This window comes from Cariama cristata, unplaced genomic scaffold (genome assembly GCF_000690535.1).
Source record: "Cariama cristata isolate BGI_N322 unplaced genomic scaffold, ASM69053v1 scaffold8059, whole genome shotgun sequence".
Classification (NCBI taxonomy): domain Eukaryota; kingdom Metazoa; phylum Chordata; class Aves; order Cariamiformes; family Cariamidae; genus Cariama; species Cariama cristata.
This window is the reverse complement of record NW_009637350.1, coordinates 16,222-36,113: the sequence shown is the minus strand read 5'-3', so window position 1 is coordinate 36,113 and position 19,892 is coordinate 16,222. Positions and strand designations below refer to the sequence as shown.

Here is a 19,892-nt window from a genome sequence, read left to right as displayed (position 1 = left end):
CCACAGGTACCGGGCGGGGGTTGCTGCGGGGAGCGCTGCTGGGGGAGCCGGGGCTCGGTGTGTCTCCGTCTGCCCAAGCCTGCCGGCGAGGACTTGGGTTTGCTACTGCTAGGCTTAACCGCGTTCCTTAAACCGTTCCTGTTTTAATTAAATGTCGGTTTTAGAGGATCTTCTGGCGAGCGGTGAGCAAGTGTTGCCGGAGGCCAAGGCCGCTGCCCAGCCCAGCCCTCGGAAGCCAGGAGAGGATCCGGTGGCTGTACCGAGCGAAGAGCTTAACCATGTTCAAAGCGGTGGAGTTTCAGGCGAACCCCTGGAGATGGAGTTGCCACGGACTCCAGGGAGCATCCAGCTGATACACAGGGCAGCCAGGCGGGCGAGCTGAGACCCCAGACGGGACAGGCGAGTGATGGATGGTGTGTGATGAACTTGGCAGGAGCCTCTGATGGCGCTTGTAAGGAGAGAAGCGAGGAGCAGCCAGGTCAGCCAGCTGAGAGTAGGGACTTGGACCATGAAGAGTGGGAAGTTGTTTCTGAGCACCTGGCCTGGGGGGAGGCTGGCAAGAATGGCAGTGTGGAAGACTCCGACAGCAAGGAATGGGAACAAGGAGACTGCCCTGATGGGGACTTGAAAGCAAAGAGAGTTGCCGCTGTGCCCCCCATGCTTCAAAATATCCACGTGACTTTCCGTGTGCACTACGTCACGCACTCTGATGCTCAGCTGATCGGTGTTACTGGTGACCACGAGTGTCTTGGCCAGTGGCACAGCTATGTTCCCCTCAAGTACGACAAGGATGGTTTCTGGTCTGAATCCATTAGTCTGCCAGTAGACACCAAAGTGGAGTGGAAATTTATCTTGGTGGAGAATGGGAAGGTCAGACGTTGGGAAGAATGCGGTAATAGGACCCTAGTGACTGAACATGAAGATCAAATTGCTCATCAGTGGTGGGGATACCATTAATGGGATTTTGGAGGCTGCTCACCTAATGGCAAACCTGCTTAGATTAATCACAGAGCCCCTAAACTTCACCCCTTCTTCAGTGGGACACCTCAAGTGCAGAGCTCTCTAAATCCTGCATCAAACCTGGGTAGACTGTGTGAGCGGCAGATCTCTGCCATCCCCTTTAGCAAATCATTTAGCAACCTGAATAATCCACTTCAAATGCATTCTGAAGATGTGCAGGGTAGGCTATGAAGGCATGAGCAGCATTCCAAGCAGCTGCCTGTCCAGGTAAATCTGGACCCTGGACTTGACTTTGTGTTGCTTTGAGTGGGGCTATGGGATGCATCTTTCTACCAACTGCTTAGGGCTTTTGAAGCATACTAGGAAGTGTGGTTACCTACACTGTAATAGGAACTTAAGTGTTTTAACTTATGTAATGTATTAAGTAAACAATAAACACTTTCAGACTGACAGCCCGTTACAACTTGATCAGTGAACTGACTCATTTTAGTAACTTTGATAGAAGTGAGTTACTTGACCTGAAATCTTAGTGCTACAGAATTCCTGAAAAGGGGCTGGCACTCTTTGGAGTAACAAAGGTTTAACCCCAAAGTACTTCATTCTCTACTCCCTACTCTCCAGGAAGCACCTCGGCTCCAATGAAGGCTTGGCAGGTAGGTCCCTTTTAGTCAGATCATCCTGCTGAGGGGAGAGCAAAGGTCAGAACGGACTGTCTGGGCTTAATGAATTACTCTGGCAGGGTGGGAGCAGGCTTTAAAAAAAACCTGGACTGCTGTGCTGGCTAGGGAACAGGATTCATTCTGCAAGAGTCAGGTGGGGCATATCCTGCCCACCTAGGAACAAGACCACAGTATTGTTAGCCACTACCTAGCTTAAACGCATACCTTTATTTTTTCCAAGACTAGCCTTTTGAACACAAATTTATTTGAAGTTGTGGCCTTCTGGTAAGCCAGATGAAGTAGAATACTTCCAGCCTCAACCAGTTGATACTTTTTTTTATGACAGAAGCAGAAAGCTCCTCTGTTTGCCTGCTTTTTGTATTTTTGGTTACAAATACATGATGCCACTTCAGCAAGCTGTTCTTTCCATAATGAGGAGCCTATCTCTAGCTTGCAAACAATTGCTTCCCTAGAGCGAACTTGGTCTGAAGAGCATAAATTAGCATTTGGGTTGGAACACTTACTTCAAAAGCACATTGCTGATCTAATTGCCTCTGCTAATTCTGTCCTGCTTGGCACGGTGGCGCAGTCTGAATACATGAAATAGAATGCATCTTGGAGATAGACTGGAAGATGAGCTTCAGAGGCTTACCTCCTGCATCTGATAGTTAACAGACATCCAGTTGGTGGGGCAATATTAGAGCTGCTGTGAAGAACAAGTGTCTGGAATCTTGTTAGTAAGACTTCAGTACCAGCTGTTCCCTGAAACAAGCCCATTGAGAGTGGGCTGGGCTGTCGGCTCCTGCAGGCATAGCCACAGAATAGCTAAAGAGAATCTTTGGGGGAGCATTGAGGGGAGAGTGAAGAGGGAGAGCAACTAAGGCAAATGAACAACTGTATTGGCAAGTTGGAGTTTTCCTGTTCTCAGGTAAAACAAGCCCCTCCCAGCTGTTGCTACATGAGAGAGCAGCTAGTTCTGTGGGTCAGTTACTTCTGCAAATACTAGCTTTGCTCTCTGGTGGTCTCAAGCAACCAGAAGATTCAGGTGAATAAATTTCATTTCCTTCGAGAGACCTTTTATAGAAGAGAGCAAGGTAGGAAATGTGGGCGGGAACTAAACTCAAGACTGACTGTAAGCTTTTTGTTAACTGCTTGTCCAGGATGAAAAGCACCCCTGTAACTACTTCTGTGAGAGAAGTCTTGCAGGGCTGGAAGCAACGTGGTATCGTTTCTGGCAACTGACTCAAAAGGGAGAGGATGGTTCAGCAGGTTGTGGATGCTGCTTCAGCGGTCTTAAACACGTGCAGATGCACACACTAGTCTTCAAGTCTCTCAACAGAAAACTAATACGGGACTTAAGTTACTAAGTGAACTTAAAAGGAAAATAGGACATAGTTAGCATGCCTTGGGTTGAAAATTAAATGTGAATATGAGGCATTTTTCACTTTAGGGGCTACTGCTTTACTGTAACAAATACTTCTGCTGTTTAATTATGACTATACCTGCTGCGTATAAACAGAAAGCTCAAAGTTCTGTCTATGTGCACCACCACTGAGTACACAAAACATTTGTGTGGGTTTCAGTCAGTACCTTACAGCTTTAACTGAACAGCTAAAATTGTGCTGGAACTAATGGCTTGATACTTTAACTGCATTTTTTGCACCGTAGCTTTTCTAACAATAAATTTAAGTGACTGATATACCTAATATACAGAGGTGTAGTTGAAATAGACGTTGATCTTCAGAACTCACTGAAGTCAGAGCAAACATGTTATTTCCAGCTGTTTATAATTCTTTTTCCCATTAATGCAAGCTCTTCAAATGATGACATATTGTCAACTTGAAGAGCACTTGTCCAAAGGCCACTGCCATTTGAGTGTATTTATACATACATTGAAGGCTTGTCTGAGAAGATTAACTGTGGTATTAGATTAAGATATTCACTAGAAAGCCACTTAACCTACACTAGAATAGATTCTCTAATGCAATAATGAACATGTTTCAAACAGACTAACCCTGAGAAGTCTCTCAGATTGAGAACAATTTTTTTTAATTAAACACCCTGCACTTTGATCCCACAGACAAGGCATATAGTCCTCATGATTGCATCTTGCTGAATGATCAAGGTTTCTTCTAAGACCTGCACTGCTCTTTTGCTATAACCTCTAAATTATTATGCCATTCACTTCACTGCTTGCCCAGCAGGGCCTATGCCATGTAAATTAAACGTTACTTGTACGGTGAAAGAAAGAACTCTGGATTTCAGTATTATTGAAGGAGCTGATTAGTATTTTTTCCAAGTTTACACAGGTAATTTCTCATTATTGAACAATCTATTCACTCAAGTGTGAAGGTAGATTTTAAACAAAGTTGCCTTGCTGCATAAAAATGATTATGTTAGAATGGGCTGATGATACCTGTCTATGTCCTGGCTGTGAGACTGGAGAAGCTACACAGAAGAAACAAGTTCTTGCTGACATTCCTAAGTGGATCTAACAGCCTAACAGCCAGTGGCTCAGGATATCTAAAAGCAAATAATAAATCGTTTCACTCATAGCTTGGCAAAGCCAGAAAGGCTGCAACCAAAGATGTACCTTTTAAGTTCACCTGCTTATACTGCTCACAACAAACTTCTGAGAAATTAGACAATTTGATTACTTTTAGGTGAAACACTATCTACTCCTATTTGTGAAGTAGTTTAGTGTACAAGTGCTAAATGCTGCACCTGGATGGTAAGTTGAGCAGACAGCCTGAGACTGGAATGGGTACTGGGCATAAAGCAGTTTCAAGTCACATACAGAAACTTGCATTGCAGCTTGTTTGCTTCCTATTCACTTTGCAGGTGCTCTTGCAAAACCCATGCCCATCCCACATTCTCTCTGGGAGTTAAACTTACTGTTCGGAGTCTCTCCACGTGATCCATTCAAAAATATTAGACTTATATTTGGTTTTTTTCTCTAGGGGGTTGGCTGCCATCTGTGGTATCCTGCTGTGGTCACGATTTGCCTAACACTCCTCCTGTCATCCACCTGTATGACATGGAATAACACAGTGCTATTCGTGCTGCAAAGTCCAGGAGGCATACAGCTGCCCTAGGGCTCAGGAGTCTGACGCTTTCGCCTCCCCCGGCTAGTTCTTTGCCGTCTGCTGGTGGCAGGGAGGAAGCCCAGACCCATTCCCAACTCTACTGCATTCCAGCACAAGGATGTTAAGCTGCCTTTTCGCTTGGCAGATCTCCCTTCTCTCTGGCTATTTGTACCTCTCCACCTGCTCCTTTCCGTTCTCACAGGGCTGCAGTCTTTTGAAACTCCTTTTAGCTTGGCTCTCTGAACACAACTGAGAGCCTACTTTTCATTGACCTTTTCCAACCTGCTGGGCTACAGGGTGAATACGTGCTCTCATTCTCTACACCTCACCTTTTTCTTACGAAAACTTTGGTAGATCTGTCAAATATGTATAACAAGTCCAAACTGTGATACACAAGCAGTCTAAAATGATCCTTTCATTTCCAATGCAGCCCATTCCTAGGAATGGGGCGATGCCTTTACTAACTTTTTGACTAAGCTTGCAACACTGTTGCAGAAAATGGCAGGATCAGTGGAAAAAAATTATTAGGAAATACAGAAAACTACCTGAATTAAATAAAAATACTGTAACTGACAGTAGCTGAGGACAGCTTAGGAACAAATTGCTAGTCTCTTCTTCCCACATATGAAGACCTCAACCTAAAAAAACCTCAGAGATTTGATCTACTCTGAATACAGTTCTGTAGCTTCAAAGTCAACAAAACCAAGCTTGTATCTGCACAGCTTGTGCTCAGGAAGCTACTTCTGCTGAGCCGTAGCTACAAATCATTTGGTTTGGACAAAATCACCCAGTAAGCCCCTTGAATTCAAGCATGGCATTCCATGCTGCCACAAATCCAAGGCAGTAATTGCTTTTCAGAAAGCAGATAATGAGGAAAAACACTAATGCTAGTGAAGCTGCCCCACTGGCACCTCCCGCTGACCCTAGGGATGGTCTATTTTCCTGTGCTTGGGTACCAATTTATTGCAGAGGGCTATCTTGCCCCTTGTTTTGTTAGTAGCATTTATAGCAAGGACTTCCCTGCTACCAGGCCAGCAGCTTCCATGACCAGCTTCTCAGCCAGCCTTGCTACACCCTGAAGGGGCAGCACTATTAATCTGCTCTTCATGAACAGTCCCCAGACAAAAATCAAATGGCAAATTCTGGTAAAGTACTCAATTTGGGACAAGAACAAAGTTCTTCCTCCCGTATCTTTTTTCAACAACTATCTTGTTCCATGAGATACTGTCAAACACTAACGAGGCTTTAAACATCAATCTGATACTTTAGTGATCCTGTTCATCTTATTACTTTGGAATTGGTTTTAGCATTGGACAGTCTTTTAACCCAGTGCAGTAAGTCATTTGCCCACTGCTGCAAAATCCTCAAATGTCAGGAGACACAGGAGGTTTCAAAATTAATTCATGTATGCCAGGTGTGCTCAACATGCCTTCCTGTTTATTACTAAATCTTACACTAGGAATGGCCTTTGAAAACATTATTCTGAGGCACTCATATTAAGGGAAGGGTGTCTGTACTGGTGACTCAACAGAAGAGCATTTTGGAGACCAACTGAAAGTAATACACCCAGCTATTTTAGCAAACAACTTAATATGGGTGGTGGAGCCTGGCATTTAAATCATACTAGACTGTTACAAGAAAAAAAGTCAGCAGAGATTCCAAATGCATTTTTTTCTGCGTAAACATCACCTGGTTTACTTTTTATTGAGGGACATGGATTGAAGGAGGACAAAAAGTCCCAAACTAGGAACATAACACACCCTCAGCTGTAAGTCAAAAGACAAGTGCTATGCTTACAAAGCTAATCCCAAAGCAGACTGTGGAATCTCCATTTATACCATGATTCAAGCCAAATATCCCAACAAGCAGCTGAAGTTACATAAAAAACACCACTTGGTGAGTCCACTCTGCTTAAAAGAATCAGGGTATAGGATGAAATCTGTGCAGTCTTGCAGTTGTAGGTATGTTGTTCAACAGTTTATTTCAACATTAACAGGAGCCACAGGCAGGTTTCCTGCTTTTATTGGAAGTACTTGGCAGCTCTGTGACATCCAGATGAACTGGAATTTACTGAAGTAATAACAGTAAGTATGGAGGGAGGGGAAACCGATTTATTTTAGAATGAGAAAAAAAAATGCCCAACAAGCCATTTCAAAACTAACTTTCTAAAAAACAGGACGTGAAATGGTGTGCAAGATCCTAAACACATGGAAGAAATACTGGAACTTGAAGCAGTCAGAAGTGCCCTGTGGCCAGTGTCCCTCACAGCACACAGCTATTGAAAAGGTGTGCCAGTGAAAGAGTCTGCATTTAGATATTTTTCTACTCCTCTGTACTTCCCGCTCATTTAAAAGTAAAAACTGTAAAGAGTGTCATGGTTCCAGGCAAGAATTACAGAACTCAAAGAACTTTTATTATTAATCTTTAAAAAATGACGTATTTTAAACAAACTGTACATACGTGGAAGTAATCATGAATGTATATGGCATCTTCACTTTGATAGCTTTTTCTCCTTTTCCTTTGCTTTCTGTGTCTTCATTTCCCGAGTTCTGATCATTGATGACGTGGCTGAAAATAGCAGCAAGAACGGATTACCTGAACACCACCTTATGTTAAAATGATTTGAGGCCTCAGGTGCAGACACCCGAAGCTTTGTAAGATCCTCCCGCACGTTACACTGTACTAATCAAGCCCTTATAAATGCAACTTTAGTTTGCAATTCCTTATATGCAGGGCCTTAACAGAAAAGATAAAACCTAGTTATAAACAGGCACCACCTCATCTGCTTTGTGAAGCCAAACCACCAAATGCTGGAGTACTGGTGAAATGCTATTGATTTCAGAATCTCTTATGGGATGGTGTGAAATTGATATCTTTGGTCCAATGCTCATCAAAACGGGTTTACTTAGTGTGTACATAAAAGGCTTCCCCCCGCCCCCTTTTATATAGTAACTCTTGATACTTTACGGATATGAATATACATTTTTATGTGGATATAGAAAACAGGCAAACTGAAGATGTTAATGGATAGCAAAGAATAAAAATGAGAACACTTGCCTTACACTTTATATAAATAATTTCATTAATTTTACCTAGATCAGATCACTTTTATGTCCCTGGCATGTGCGTGCTCTATGATGTGGGGAAATAATAATTTCCCAAATCTATGCAGTCAGACTTAAAGGGGCAAAGGGGAAGCAACTGAAATGTGCAAAACAAAAAAATGCAGAGAAAAGAAATTCCATCTCACTTGGCATCTTGCCATAACAGCAGGTCATGAGCATTTTACCAGTGACTTCAAAGGGAGCGAGAAGAGAACCTGAAAAGTTCTCCATCATCACTGTGGTCATCTCAGATTTTAAAAAAAGCTGAGGAGGTAAAGATAGGCTTCTGAGGCCACTGCTGGGGAGCTATGGTTTTTGGAGTCTACTGCTTTCAGAGTATCTCTCAGTTTCCATGAAAGAGTCATCAGCTTGTTAAAATTTTCATTTAATCAGACATGGCAGCACACGAGGGCACCCCTGACCAGCTGCCATGTTTGAAATGTTAAGGATCTTGAAGCTTATTAGAGTTAAGGGGCTGAGCAACAATGTATTTTGGAGTTAATCTAATTACTCTCCTAGGAGCAGGATAATGTAGAAGCGGGTACTGCTAGAAAAACAGGCACATCTAAACTGACCTCATGCAAAAACACAGGTAGTACTTTGGCAGGTAACAAGAACAGTTTCTGGAGAGTGGGGTATTTTAAACAAAATAGGAATATTTTTGGTAAATTCTGGGTCCTTGTTTTTTTATCTGTAATGATACCACCAGGTTTTGCAGGCTTTCCATCTTGTTCTGTAGCCTCCTAGGTATATTGTCACTAGTTTCCATGGGCTGAGAGGATAGTGAGAAAATCTTGCATCAAGATGTTATCACAGATTAACAAAAAAAAAAAGTCATTACAAATTATTTAAACATTCCATCTAAAGTAAAGTTCTTAGAAAAGAAAATTTCAAACAATAAAACTTCGAGTAGCAAAGGAAATGAGTAAGAAGACAAGGTGATCAACAGAAATTTAAATTTAGTGGTATTTCTGTTTAAGTGAAAATACAACCACATTTCGATTTTGCCTATAAATTTCTCCATTGCCCAAGTGGGGAAAAAGTGTTTTATGTTACTAAAATAGTATTTATGCCCACAACTTCTAAGTCCCTCTTTGCCAGTAAAACTGCAAGGATTGTACAAAGGGAAGCAGTAGTGTCAGCTGCATTTTCCAGATGGAAAATTAAGGTACAGAAAGATGTAACTTACTAAGGACAGGACTAAAACCGGAAATTCCAAGTCTTGGAAGATCCAGACCAGTGCAGAATTCCATAGGCATTGTGCCTGTCTGACTCAACACTAACACCCACAGACTGACACGGTCACACCACTGCTTCATGAACAACTACAGTCTCCCACACTGGAGCCTCTTCTGACCAGAACTTGGACTGTTTTATTTTTGCTACAGTCATCAATTCTCAAATAAAAAGAGGTAAAACAAAACAAAAAACCAAAGGAGCCAGAGATGGAGGTAACTGGCTGACCAGATTAACAAACAAAACAAAAAACCCCAAAACACAACAGAAAAAAAGTGATGCCACTTATCTTTCTCTTTGAACTGAGCAATGATTGGCAATTGGCTGAAGGTTACAGTTGTGACCTGCTAGATCTCCTGTGGTCTAATGGAGACAATCTGCGGTTTATGTCCAATTGCAGAGATATCTATACCACAAAGCCTGCAAGTTTCCTAAAACAGATGCAATCCAGGACCGAGGCTCATTGCAGGGATGGTTGCGTTGCTCTACAGATACAAAAATTTGCATGTACTCACGCACATAGCCAATTCAGCGCTTTGATGGGGAAATGCCATGCACATCTGCACTCTGCTTATGAACAGGCATTTCTTAGCTGTTAAACGTGCATTAAAAATACAGATGAGCTAACAAATATACACTTCATCTTTGCACAGCCAGACAGCTGGAGGAAGCAAATGTCAATAAGCAACAATGTTAATGTTCTAGTCCGGATGACTACTCAGCCCAGCTGTTTTAGATAGCACTCTGCATAAAAAGAAGATCCTGATGTTTGTAAAATGCTAAAGATGAAGTGACTGAGGAGAAGTATGCGTTAATAAAATAACACAATGCAGACATGCTAAAGTTGAAACTAGAAAAAAAATCCCACCTGAGAAGCAGGAAACATTAGTCCTTTTGAGCTCGTTGAAGCTATGGTTAGATTTTTGCCTGTACCAGAACTAGCTTAGAGCCAGGTGTGCAGCCTCTCTATTACACTCCTACCTGCTCATGTGCCCTCTAAGAGAAATGTTACTTTCAGGCCTTGAAAATAGAGCAATGTAATGTTTAAAAATGGTATTCGTTAAGTATTATTTGCAAATTTAGCTGCTTACTTGTTTTTCCTATTGCATCTACTCATTTTGGGGTCTTTCTGCCACTTTAGTGTAATAAAGCAGTCCTGACAGCCTGGCTTGCTGGCAAGTAATTAATAGACTACCTTGAAAATGTTGATCATCCTCACAAATATTTTGTGATGCAGGAAAGCTTATTTTTATCACTTAAGAGCTACAAATACTTAGCCTTACATCAATATTTTCAGTAAAGCCCAGAACTTTTCTAAATGTGTTACAGGAACCACAACAACTACTACAAATATTAATATTAGGCAACTGTGTTGCTTGTTACTGCAAATACTGATGTTAAGCATCCCTACGGTCTATGTACCTGAATAAAGTCATTTACCAGTTCTTAAATTTAGCAGTGTAAGGAATTTATCTACTCTTTGTATAATACATTAATTAGCTGCTACATTTTACTCACAATTCATTTATCACAGAAAAAAACCTTCTATTTGAACAGAACTGTGACAGGGCGAGGGCAGTCTGACGTAAGAAAGAGCAGGTCACATTTAGGTAAGTGGGCCAGAGCCGCTGAAGCAGTGCTTTAAAATGAACCATCAGTAAATTCTGTCTCAATAAATTTGCATATCGTAATTGCCGTTGCCAGAACCACAAATGGAAGACCAATCCCATGTCAGCCCTGTACATTCGAGAATCGCTAGTGTTTATGTTCAGCAATATGAATGTATTCCATAAATGATTTATTACAAAGGCACATAAAAAATAAATGCAGTATGAAGCAAAGGTACCACAATCATAAACCGCAGAAGACTGGGGACTCTGCTAGTTTCTACAGAATTGCTGGACGGCTATAACTCACTGTACTGGCTGGGAAGAGATCCAGTCAAACTCTTTGGATCAGTAAATGGGACCGGACTTACTTATCTGGGGGACTGTGGCTGCACCCTCTGGAAAGCCAGCCTTCCTTGTGGACAGTCTGTGCTCTGGTGAGGCGCTGGGGCCAGCTCCAAGGTCACCAGGTGGGGCAGTTAATAGCAAGTGTACTGGAGACTTTTCTCTGGATCTCTGCTCCTGAGAGACCTTCTTGGGGGAGGATGTAAAACGAGGAGCTGCTGAGAAGATGGATGCACCTCCTAGGAGATATCCAAGCAAAGAGCGGTGAGCATACACACCTGAAGAGAAACCCCCATACCAGCTTTGACGTTATCTCTGTAACAGTTACAGGGCTGGGTTCCCTTCATTGCACTCTTTCACCCTTTCCATTGCTTATTAGTAGCCAAGGTAGCAGGAGACTATAGCCTCTTTGCAAAACGTGCTTGTTTCTGTTAAAGTGATTGTCACACGAAGAACGGCCAGTAAACCTGGCTAGGAGAAAGTAGGGCATGCTTTTTCCTGCTGGCTACTCACTTCATGCTTACTTCCAAAACAGCCTGATGGGAGTATCACAGCTGCTAACAACCCAAGACTCCCCGTACATTACTGCTGACTTGGATCTCATTACTTAGGTATAAGAGGCAGAAAAAACAATGCTGCTCACACAAACTTGGATCTCATTACTTAGGTATAAGAGGGAGAAAAAACAATGCTGCTTACACAGTTCTGTCATTTCCCTCCTTACCAAGAACTGATTGATATGCTTTGAACTCCTGGCAGAAGGAGAGTCATAAGGAAAAAGAGACAAGATATGCATAGAAATACGCCATCAACAGATTACGTAACATATTCTTATATGTATGGCACATAGTCTGTGTGTAAAAAACCAAAAAGGTTGCATGCAGCTAATGAAGCGGAGATTTACTACAATTCTTCTCTTTTTCTTCCCATAGTCTGTTTCCTTATTCCTAACACCTCTCCTGGGATGTCTTGAAAATAATTTGGGGGGGTTTCTAACTCACTCCCCTTGTTCAACTACTACTCAAGTCTTCCATGTAAAAAATGCTACTTGCGGCTATTTTGGAAGCTAGGAAAAATCCCTGGATGTTGCAGTAGGTTTGCTAGAAGGCTGACAGTAACTACCCAGGAGGTTTTCTTTAATACTCAGAACTATAAAAAGAGGACCCGAAGTAGTCACTCCTTACATCCTTACAATCCTTACATTTCTGTTCAGGTTACTGAATTCACATCACCACATTTTGAAAGGTACTGACCACCCAGTACTTGGAAGGAAATCAATGGAATTTGCAATGACCTGATTCCTCTCAAAAGCAGATCCATATTTAGATACCTGAATACAGAATTCAAGACCCTAAAGTTAGTCACCAAAAATTTGACAATATTATCCATGCTAATTACACAAGACTATCGCTATTCATCAATAACTACCATGGAAGGTATCCATTTTAGGTGTGCTGATATCAGCCTCCATGGAGCTGGTTTGCAACAAGATACAGAGACTTTGTAATAGCACCTGCTAAGAGGTATTAGAGTAAATGGCCTAAGAAAATATACTGTATTTGGACTGTATTTTCTGTAATATTCTGTATGTTCCAGTTTGACATCAACATGGCACATTCATCCTCAAATGTGGCCAGTGAAAACTTACCAAGGGATGTAAAGGGCAAGGTAATGTCTTGGGGCTGAAGATCTGCAGTACGTAAGCATGAAGGATCCCTGCAAGCAAAACGATGGCAAAACTTACATTCTGGAAGTATTATGCTAAGTTTTGGTAATGCTAGCTAGCCTTCAGAGTGAGAATGTGAAGCTCTCGTATGTAATCTCCAGATCTTACACATGAAAATTAAAAGCAAACAATGTAAATAAGTTCCAGAGCTTGCTCTTAGAGGGATGAAAGTAACATCACAGCTTTGTTTTGTAATTCCCAGGAAGCTTTTAGCATTATGCATAAAACAATACAAACAAGCTCAGGGCTAATGCTATAGTAAAATAGCCTTAGAAACTGAATCTCAAATGAGTACTTTAAGCAGCAGGTTACTCAGCTAAGTGAAAGCACTTCTCACCGTCTGAAAGTATCATTTTCCACAATGCTTTCAGTAGCAGAGCCTCTAGCTGCAGTCTCCCTGCATGGAAAAACATATCACTGTCAAAACCACAGCAAAAGCCTTGCCAGTAGATTGCTACACTTCCAATTTTTAGAATATAAGCTTGTTTTTTAAGCAGAGTGCAATGGCAGTCGCATTCTAATAGTGAAGAAAAGGCATCGTAAAATTGTTATACGAGTTCACTTAAAAAAAGTCTATTAAGAGTAGAGTGAATTAAGACTACTGAAGTAATGGGTATCTTTGGGAAATAAAGGACTAGATTCATTATGAATACTGGGTAGTCATAAAGATGGAAAAAAAGACAATAAACTTCTGCTTTCAACAACTAATGTCACTGCAATCTTCCTTCTGGTTACTCACACAACAGTGCTTCTATTTAGCTTCTTCAGACCTGCTTCAGGTTATTAGGTGCTTTTTAGCCCATATTTCACCTAATAGCATCAGATGACAACTATAACATAAATTCTTGCTTTTTCCAGGTTTGGACCTATGTCTTTTCTCAGGCGCTGTAAATTCTTAGAGTACAGTGGCATTTGATGAGAGAACGGAAATGGATCATTGATTAATTTCCAAAAAACAGCTAGACTCATTGTAAGTATAAGCATTGAGAGACACTTGGAAGTGTTCCAGCGAAGTAAAATCTTGCTGAATTTAATGCTGACCTTTGTAGAAATGCTCCATTTCCACCAGCAGCTCTGCTATTTTATCTGTATCTACACAAAACCCACTGCTAAGCATGCCTGAAGCATACAAAGCGCTATCTTACTTTACCACACAAAACCTTCTTGCTCTATGTCAAGTTTTTTGTGACAACCTCAGCTTTGGAATGGACAGGAAAAAGAAAAGCCAAACAAGTAAGATTTTTTATAGCAAATGGCATTTGCCATTTGGCATCTTATATTCTGATATGGTAACTTTGGATACAGCACAACTTTTAACTAAGGCACTGGGAAGAAAAGAAAAAAAACCTGGGCTTCATCTCAGTTTTCACAGGAGACAATCAACAAGATCTTAGCTCTGCTGAAGCTAGAAGCATCTTGTTCCAGATTTCTATATAAAGGTCCTCTATTTAATTAATGAAGTATCTATTTAAAAGGAAATTCATGAACTTCTACGAACTTCGGCAATGTCCTGTGGATGCCATTACCACATTTTTCCTTACAGAAAATGCCAAGGTGATGAATGCCTTTTGGTAATCCGTCTCACTGTTTAACACCAATTCTGTGGTATGTAGAAACACGAGCTTTGGAGATTAAGGACACAAGCCTGGTCAATGAATCTTATACGTCACTACTTCATTGAGCTATCTCAGAATTTTGATCTACAAAGAACTTCTAGTCTTTACTAGAACATAAACCATTATTTTCTTCCCAATTTTTAAATCCATTTTGTAGAACAACTTTTTATTCCTCAAAATATTGTCTGTATTGTCCTACAGTATTGACTCGATCAACATCTGTATTTGTGTTGTCCGTGACCTTTTCAGAAAGGTGATTTCTCACCTCTTGCAAAGATCTGATTGTAGGCTGAAGACAGCAGCACATCCTCTACCTGCACCATCTCTGTGTAGAAGGATGTAGAAAGACAACATCAGAACTGGCACCACCAACAGCGCAAGATAGTCATGTACTTTGACAGACAGCTTTGTATGTTGAGGGATGATTAGATGTGGGATTCTCCCATCCTCATTTCAGCTCTGCAAGAGAACACTGTTGCAAGGGAGAAAAATTCTCATAAAATCCACATGGTCTGAACCATAAAACCTGGCAACCTTATGTAGAAAAGAACAGTTTCTCCCACTGCCACCATAAACAGAGGCCACAGGCAATAACCATGTAGTACAGGCTGGCAAAGGACACTGTTGACTGTCATGCCTCCAAAGGACTCTATGATCGGCAAAGTCAAGGTAGGAAGATGTAGTACATTTACTACTTAAAAAATCAGACACACAGACCAACTTCTGTACATCAACCCTTTTTCCAATTGTGAAATAGAAGCTTCTGTATTTAAGCTGTCAAAAATTTGCATGTGATAACAAGCAGATCTTTTGTTCAATAAAAATACCTGGGAAAAGTAGAAAAACCCAGAATACCAATGTGATTTTATTCCACCATTATGTATTATGGGAGAGGTGTCATGGTTTAAATAAATTTGATCCTAATCAAAGTCCATGAATTATATTTTCCTTTATGAAGTATCCCTATGTTCTGGATTAGAAACATCAGAATTTGTGCTATATTGATTTTTCAACTTCACGTACCACTGTCATTATAATTTGTTACGTTAAAAAATAATTGCCTGCTTCAACAATGAGAGAAGGGATATTTACATAAGGTAGAAAAAGAAGAAAGCAGTTCCAAATGAAAATAAAAGCAGAAACAGCAAAAAGCAAGCAATAAAGGGAAATGGTGTAAGTCACCTTCTATTTCCCCAGCACTTAAAGCATCTGAGGAACCTGACAAATAACAGAAGCTTTGGAAGCTTTCAGATTATCTCGAGCTTATTCATAAGCCAAATTTTCTTGCAAAAAGGCATCCTATACTGCTCCTGAAGCACATGAATAGCCAGCTCCTAGTTTTCGAAGGCAATAAAACTACAGAATACACAACAGCAATAACAGTGTACTACTCTTACATTGTATTCCTCATGGTTGCTAAAGGTGATTTTCTCCCACCATTGCTGTCATCCTTGCCAAGATCCACAGAGCGAATGTCATTGTCTGAGCTTGTTAATTCTTGAAGAATCCTCTTTAGATCCTGCAATGGTTCTTCCTTCAAAATGCCTAGCTTGGAAGGCATCTGAAATAAAATAATTCAGTTACGAAGTATTTATAAAGGCACTCTTTTTTTTCAATTCTTATATATACTCATCCAAAGTCACATGTTTTTTTCCCCCTTTACTCTTGTCTTACCAGTTAGAAACAGGGTGGATTTTTGGTAATTTTAGTTAAGAAGTGTTGGAGGCTAGATCATGATAACTTGAAGACTGTCAAAATACTCTCTGAATATGATTGCACTCTTATCTGGAAAGTTATCTGACAGAAATGTGTAAAGCAACTAAATATGATTGAGGGAGATCACAGCTAACATCTGCACTTTGAATAAATGCTGTAAAAAGGTTACAACTACTGTTTCAAAGTCAAACACATTAAAATAAGCCTTGAATGATGAAAGCTTCCACCCCACCCAACACAACCATTACCTTTTTCAGTACTCAGAACCAATAATCTTTGCTTATGTGACAACTCTGTTTTCTCCTTTTTAACTTGTGATCCCAGGTATTACTGTAGAGTGCAGAAACACAGCTCTGAAGACAGAAATACGAGTCTATCAGGGTTGTTTCTAGGCACTCATTTCTATAACAGCTGAGTTGTGTGCAAATATTAACCACTTTATTATTGTCACAGCCATACTCTGAGACAAAGTGCAATATTACTCTCATTTTACTGATCAGGACTTGAGGCAAAGGCCTGGTTCAAAGAATCCTTTCTTTCTGTGAAGAACTGGATTTTTCAGACTACTCAGCACTTCACATGTTCAAAGCGCTGCTCCCACTGACTTATACTTCATCTGTGGATGCAACTGGCTAGAAACATGCTGCTAACATGCTCTCATTGAAAAAAATGTAATTTCCAATGGGAACACAGTAGTTTCAGCAGAGCTTATATGGAGAACAAATCCTCAGCTTCATAATGGGTCGATGTGATACTGAGTCAGACCAAATCCTTCTTTCCTACATTCTGGCTAAGAAAACTGGCTATCGACCAGGTAGTGTCTCTGTCTCAAACGTTGGCCTTGCTTCATTTTGTACAGTAACTAATCATGCAGGAACCACAAAGATTCAAGTAGGCCTTGAATCAAGTTCTCCTACAACCTGTTGGGTCCTCACTATGGCACTACATTAAAAATTGGTCCTTTCTCCTTCTTTATCTTCAGAAGTATAAAATGATTAACTCAAAGAGAACGGGAGTGCCTGATGCTGCAGGGATTTCACAGAATTAACTATCCTTTGTTCCTTGATGAAAATGTTTGTCACCACATCAGAAAGGAAAACAGAAAATATTACTGAAAAGTATCTGCATTAACTTGTGGTCTTCTACAGATTTTGAGGTAAAAATTAATGAAAAGACCTCTACCAATTTCTGTGGGAGATACATCAGGTCTCTTTTGGAGAATTACACTCAATCTGTATGGAAAATACAAACTTTTTTTTTTCATGAAAGATTTGTGCTGATGTTTTCCATAACGAAAAATTAGAACAATACTAGCATCTAATTTAAATCTAGATGAAGATGTACAAAAACAAAAGGTAGGAAAGACAATGATGTGCCTTTTAGGATAAAATTGGTTAAAATCAGTGAAGGCCAGCTTGGAGAAAGATTTAAGTATTAAAAGCCACTACAGGTCAATTAGATAATTAAATTTATCAGGAACTATGTACAAATCTATTTTCACTGCCAAATGTAAGTGATTTACAGCAAGTGAAGTACGAACAAAAAAAAAAGTGAAAACCAACTGCTTACAGATCAGCACCTTCAATTTTAATAGTTTATAAATGTTATTGGAGATAGAGGGAAGACAAACTCCTATTACGATCCATAGAATTTTTTTATTTTCTAGTTGCTTTTTACATATATTTCACAAACGGAAAAAAAGAAAATCTGAAAGGCCATAATGTACGAGAAGCTACAAAAAATTACTTCATCATTGGTGTTAAGAATTCACTCTTGGACATTCCTACCAGATGCTCTCCCATTTAGAAATTCCATGCTATTTTTATTCTCTGGAACATCCCCGTTTCCCACGCAGTTTCCCATTTTGAGGCAGGTACTCACATGAGGGGCACAGCCGGCCAAGCTCAGGGAAGGTGGCAGGACAGCAGAGTGCAGGTGGGACAGAGGCACTATGTGCCGCTGCTTGCCTGAAGCAGAAGCTGATGAGTAGCCTGGACCCTGCAGCTCCTGTGGAAAAACATGAGCCAAGCAGAATGAGCAAGTATAGCTAAGCAGAATAAACGGGTATAGACAGCATCCCCTCTGCAACAGGGCATCTCTTTTAGTCACATCTTTTATAATATGCATCACTCAATTCTCAAAACACTTCCTAGTATTTATTAGGTGTGCTCAGACATAAGCCTTTCAGTGACTGAACTGGGTGCAAGAGTGGCAGTTTAATTTATTTTCAGAATTTTAACATATGCTCTGGAACCAGTCAAGTAGAGGACATCTCAGGGCCACCACAAAATTAAACTATCCCACAGCTCTTGTACCTTTTTCTCTCCACTTGGGTGAGAATTTCTTTCACTGGAATACAAGATTCCCCGCTTTGTGTTCATATGAAGTATTTTCTGTATCGTTTATGTACATTTGTGTTTTGAATATAATATTTCTTTTCTCACTTAAAACTAGCAACTGGGTTGGGTCATTAAAATTAACAATAATTTCTTATGACAAAACTACTGTTCCAAGTGTACCATTCATTTATAGCAGTATTTTCATTGCAGTCTTAACAGTCTATTGTTTTAAGTAAGGCAAAGGTAAATAATATTCTCTATTAAACCCATTAGTAAAGATAGAGATTGGACTAAATCTATTGGGCAATAAAAATTCTGGGCTTTACAATAGAGATACTGGCTTTACATTACTGCATGATTTTCCCTATACCCTATCTTTCACTAATGCTATATAGCCAACAGATGTCAATTACGTGTCTTCCATTTTCTGCCTCAGATGCCTCATGGCCGTATTTCCTTTCTCCTTGTTAATATCTCTTTACTTCTTAAAAACGATTTTTTTTTGTGCTGCCTAACTAAATAGCATAATCAAATTAAACTCAGAGCCCTTGTTTCCAGCTTGTACGTAGCTTTGAGGTTGCTGGTTTTACTTCAGGTCTGAAGAAGGATGTGGGTGCCCAAAAGCTTATTAGTGCTTTCTATCTCTAAGAGTTACACTAGTAAAAGGCATCCCTACAGACCTTGTCACTCTAATTTATTTTTCATAATAATGCCATGAACATTTCTAAGCTTTTATTTAGCTAGGTCCACAAGAAAAAGCTGAAGGGTAACTGAAACCAAAGCTTAGCAGTTGAAGCATGTGGTCCTGCAGCCGTTTAATTTTTTTGTTGCCCTTACTGTAAATAGCACTTCCAAGTCACTGAAGTTATGGACAGGACTTGTGCAGCAATGAGGTATTCCATGTAAAAAAAGGTTTCAGAACACAAACTTTTTAGACTACTTTGCAATAAATAGGGTTAAACCTACAGTTAGGACACAAAATAAATGCACCTAACTTTATAACCATGCTTCTCAGTAACATACTTACTTTTACATCTAAAGTATGCTGCAGTCTAAAGCGCATTGCTTCTTGTTCCTGACACTGGATTATGCACTGACATTCTGCAAACTGCATGGATGCCTGTAAGAAAGGATAGAAGAGGCATAAATTAATTTTGCTAATTTTCTGTGGATTACGCTCTTTCCTGTTCTATTTCCAATAAAGAAACAACAAGGTACACATACAGACGCTTTATTTACGTACTGCTATCAGTATAGAAATACTGCAGTATGACCAGATGTCTTTCTTGATAGGCTTACAAAAGCAACTGACGAATTATATGATCCTAGTAGCCATAATATGCACACCATAATATCACAGAAGGGAGCTAATCCTATCAGGGACAGTCCTAGACCTACTGAGCACCTCCGGGATTAGAAATTCAACTCTGCTAATAAGGCAACACTATACACAAGGTTTTAAAATGGATGGCTGAAAACTTTGTTGACCTGTCATTGT

At 40.3% G+C, this 19,892-nt stretch overlaps 2 protein-coding genes across 2 annotated transcripts in view; one reads left to right on the top strand and one right to left on the bottom strand.

The window, feature by feature from the left end:
* The first annotated feature begins 151 nt into the window (after window positions 1–151).
* STBD1 (starch binding domain 1) lies at window positions 152–957 on the top strand. Its single transcript, XM_009708291.1, has 2 exons — window positions 152–263; window positions 434–957. The coding sequence occupies exons 1-2, from the start codon at window positions 152–154 to the stop codon at window positions 955–957; spliced, it is 636 nt and encodes a 211-aa protein (XP_009706593.1).
* Window positions 958–7,146: 6,189 nt separating this feature from the next.
* The window catches only part of CCDC158 (coiled-coil domain containing 158), a gene marked incomplete at its 5' end in the record, with an annotated part of 28,244 nt that continues 15,498 nt past the window's right edge, over window positions 7,147–19,892 (bottom strand). The window contains 5 exon segments of the mRNA XM_009708290.1: window positions 7,147–7,273; window positions 13,061–13,120; window positions 15,737–15,900; window positions 17,937–18,062; window positions 19,422–19,514. Coding sequence (XP_009706592.1) covers window positions 7,147–7,273; window positions 13,061–13,120; window positions 15,737–15,900; window positions 17,937–18,062; window positions 19,422–19,514 — 570 coding nt within the window.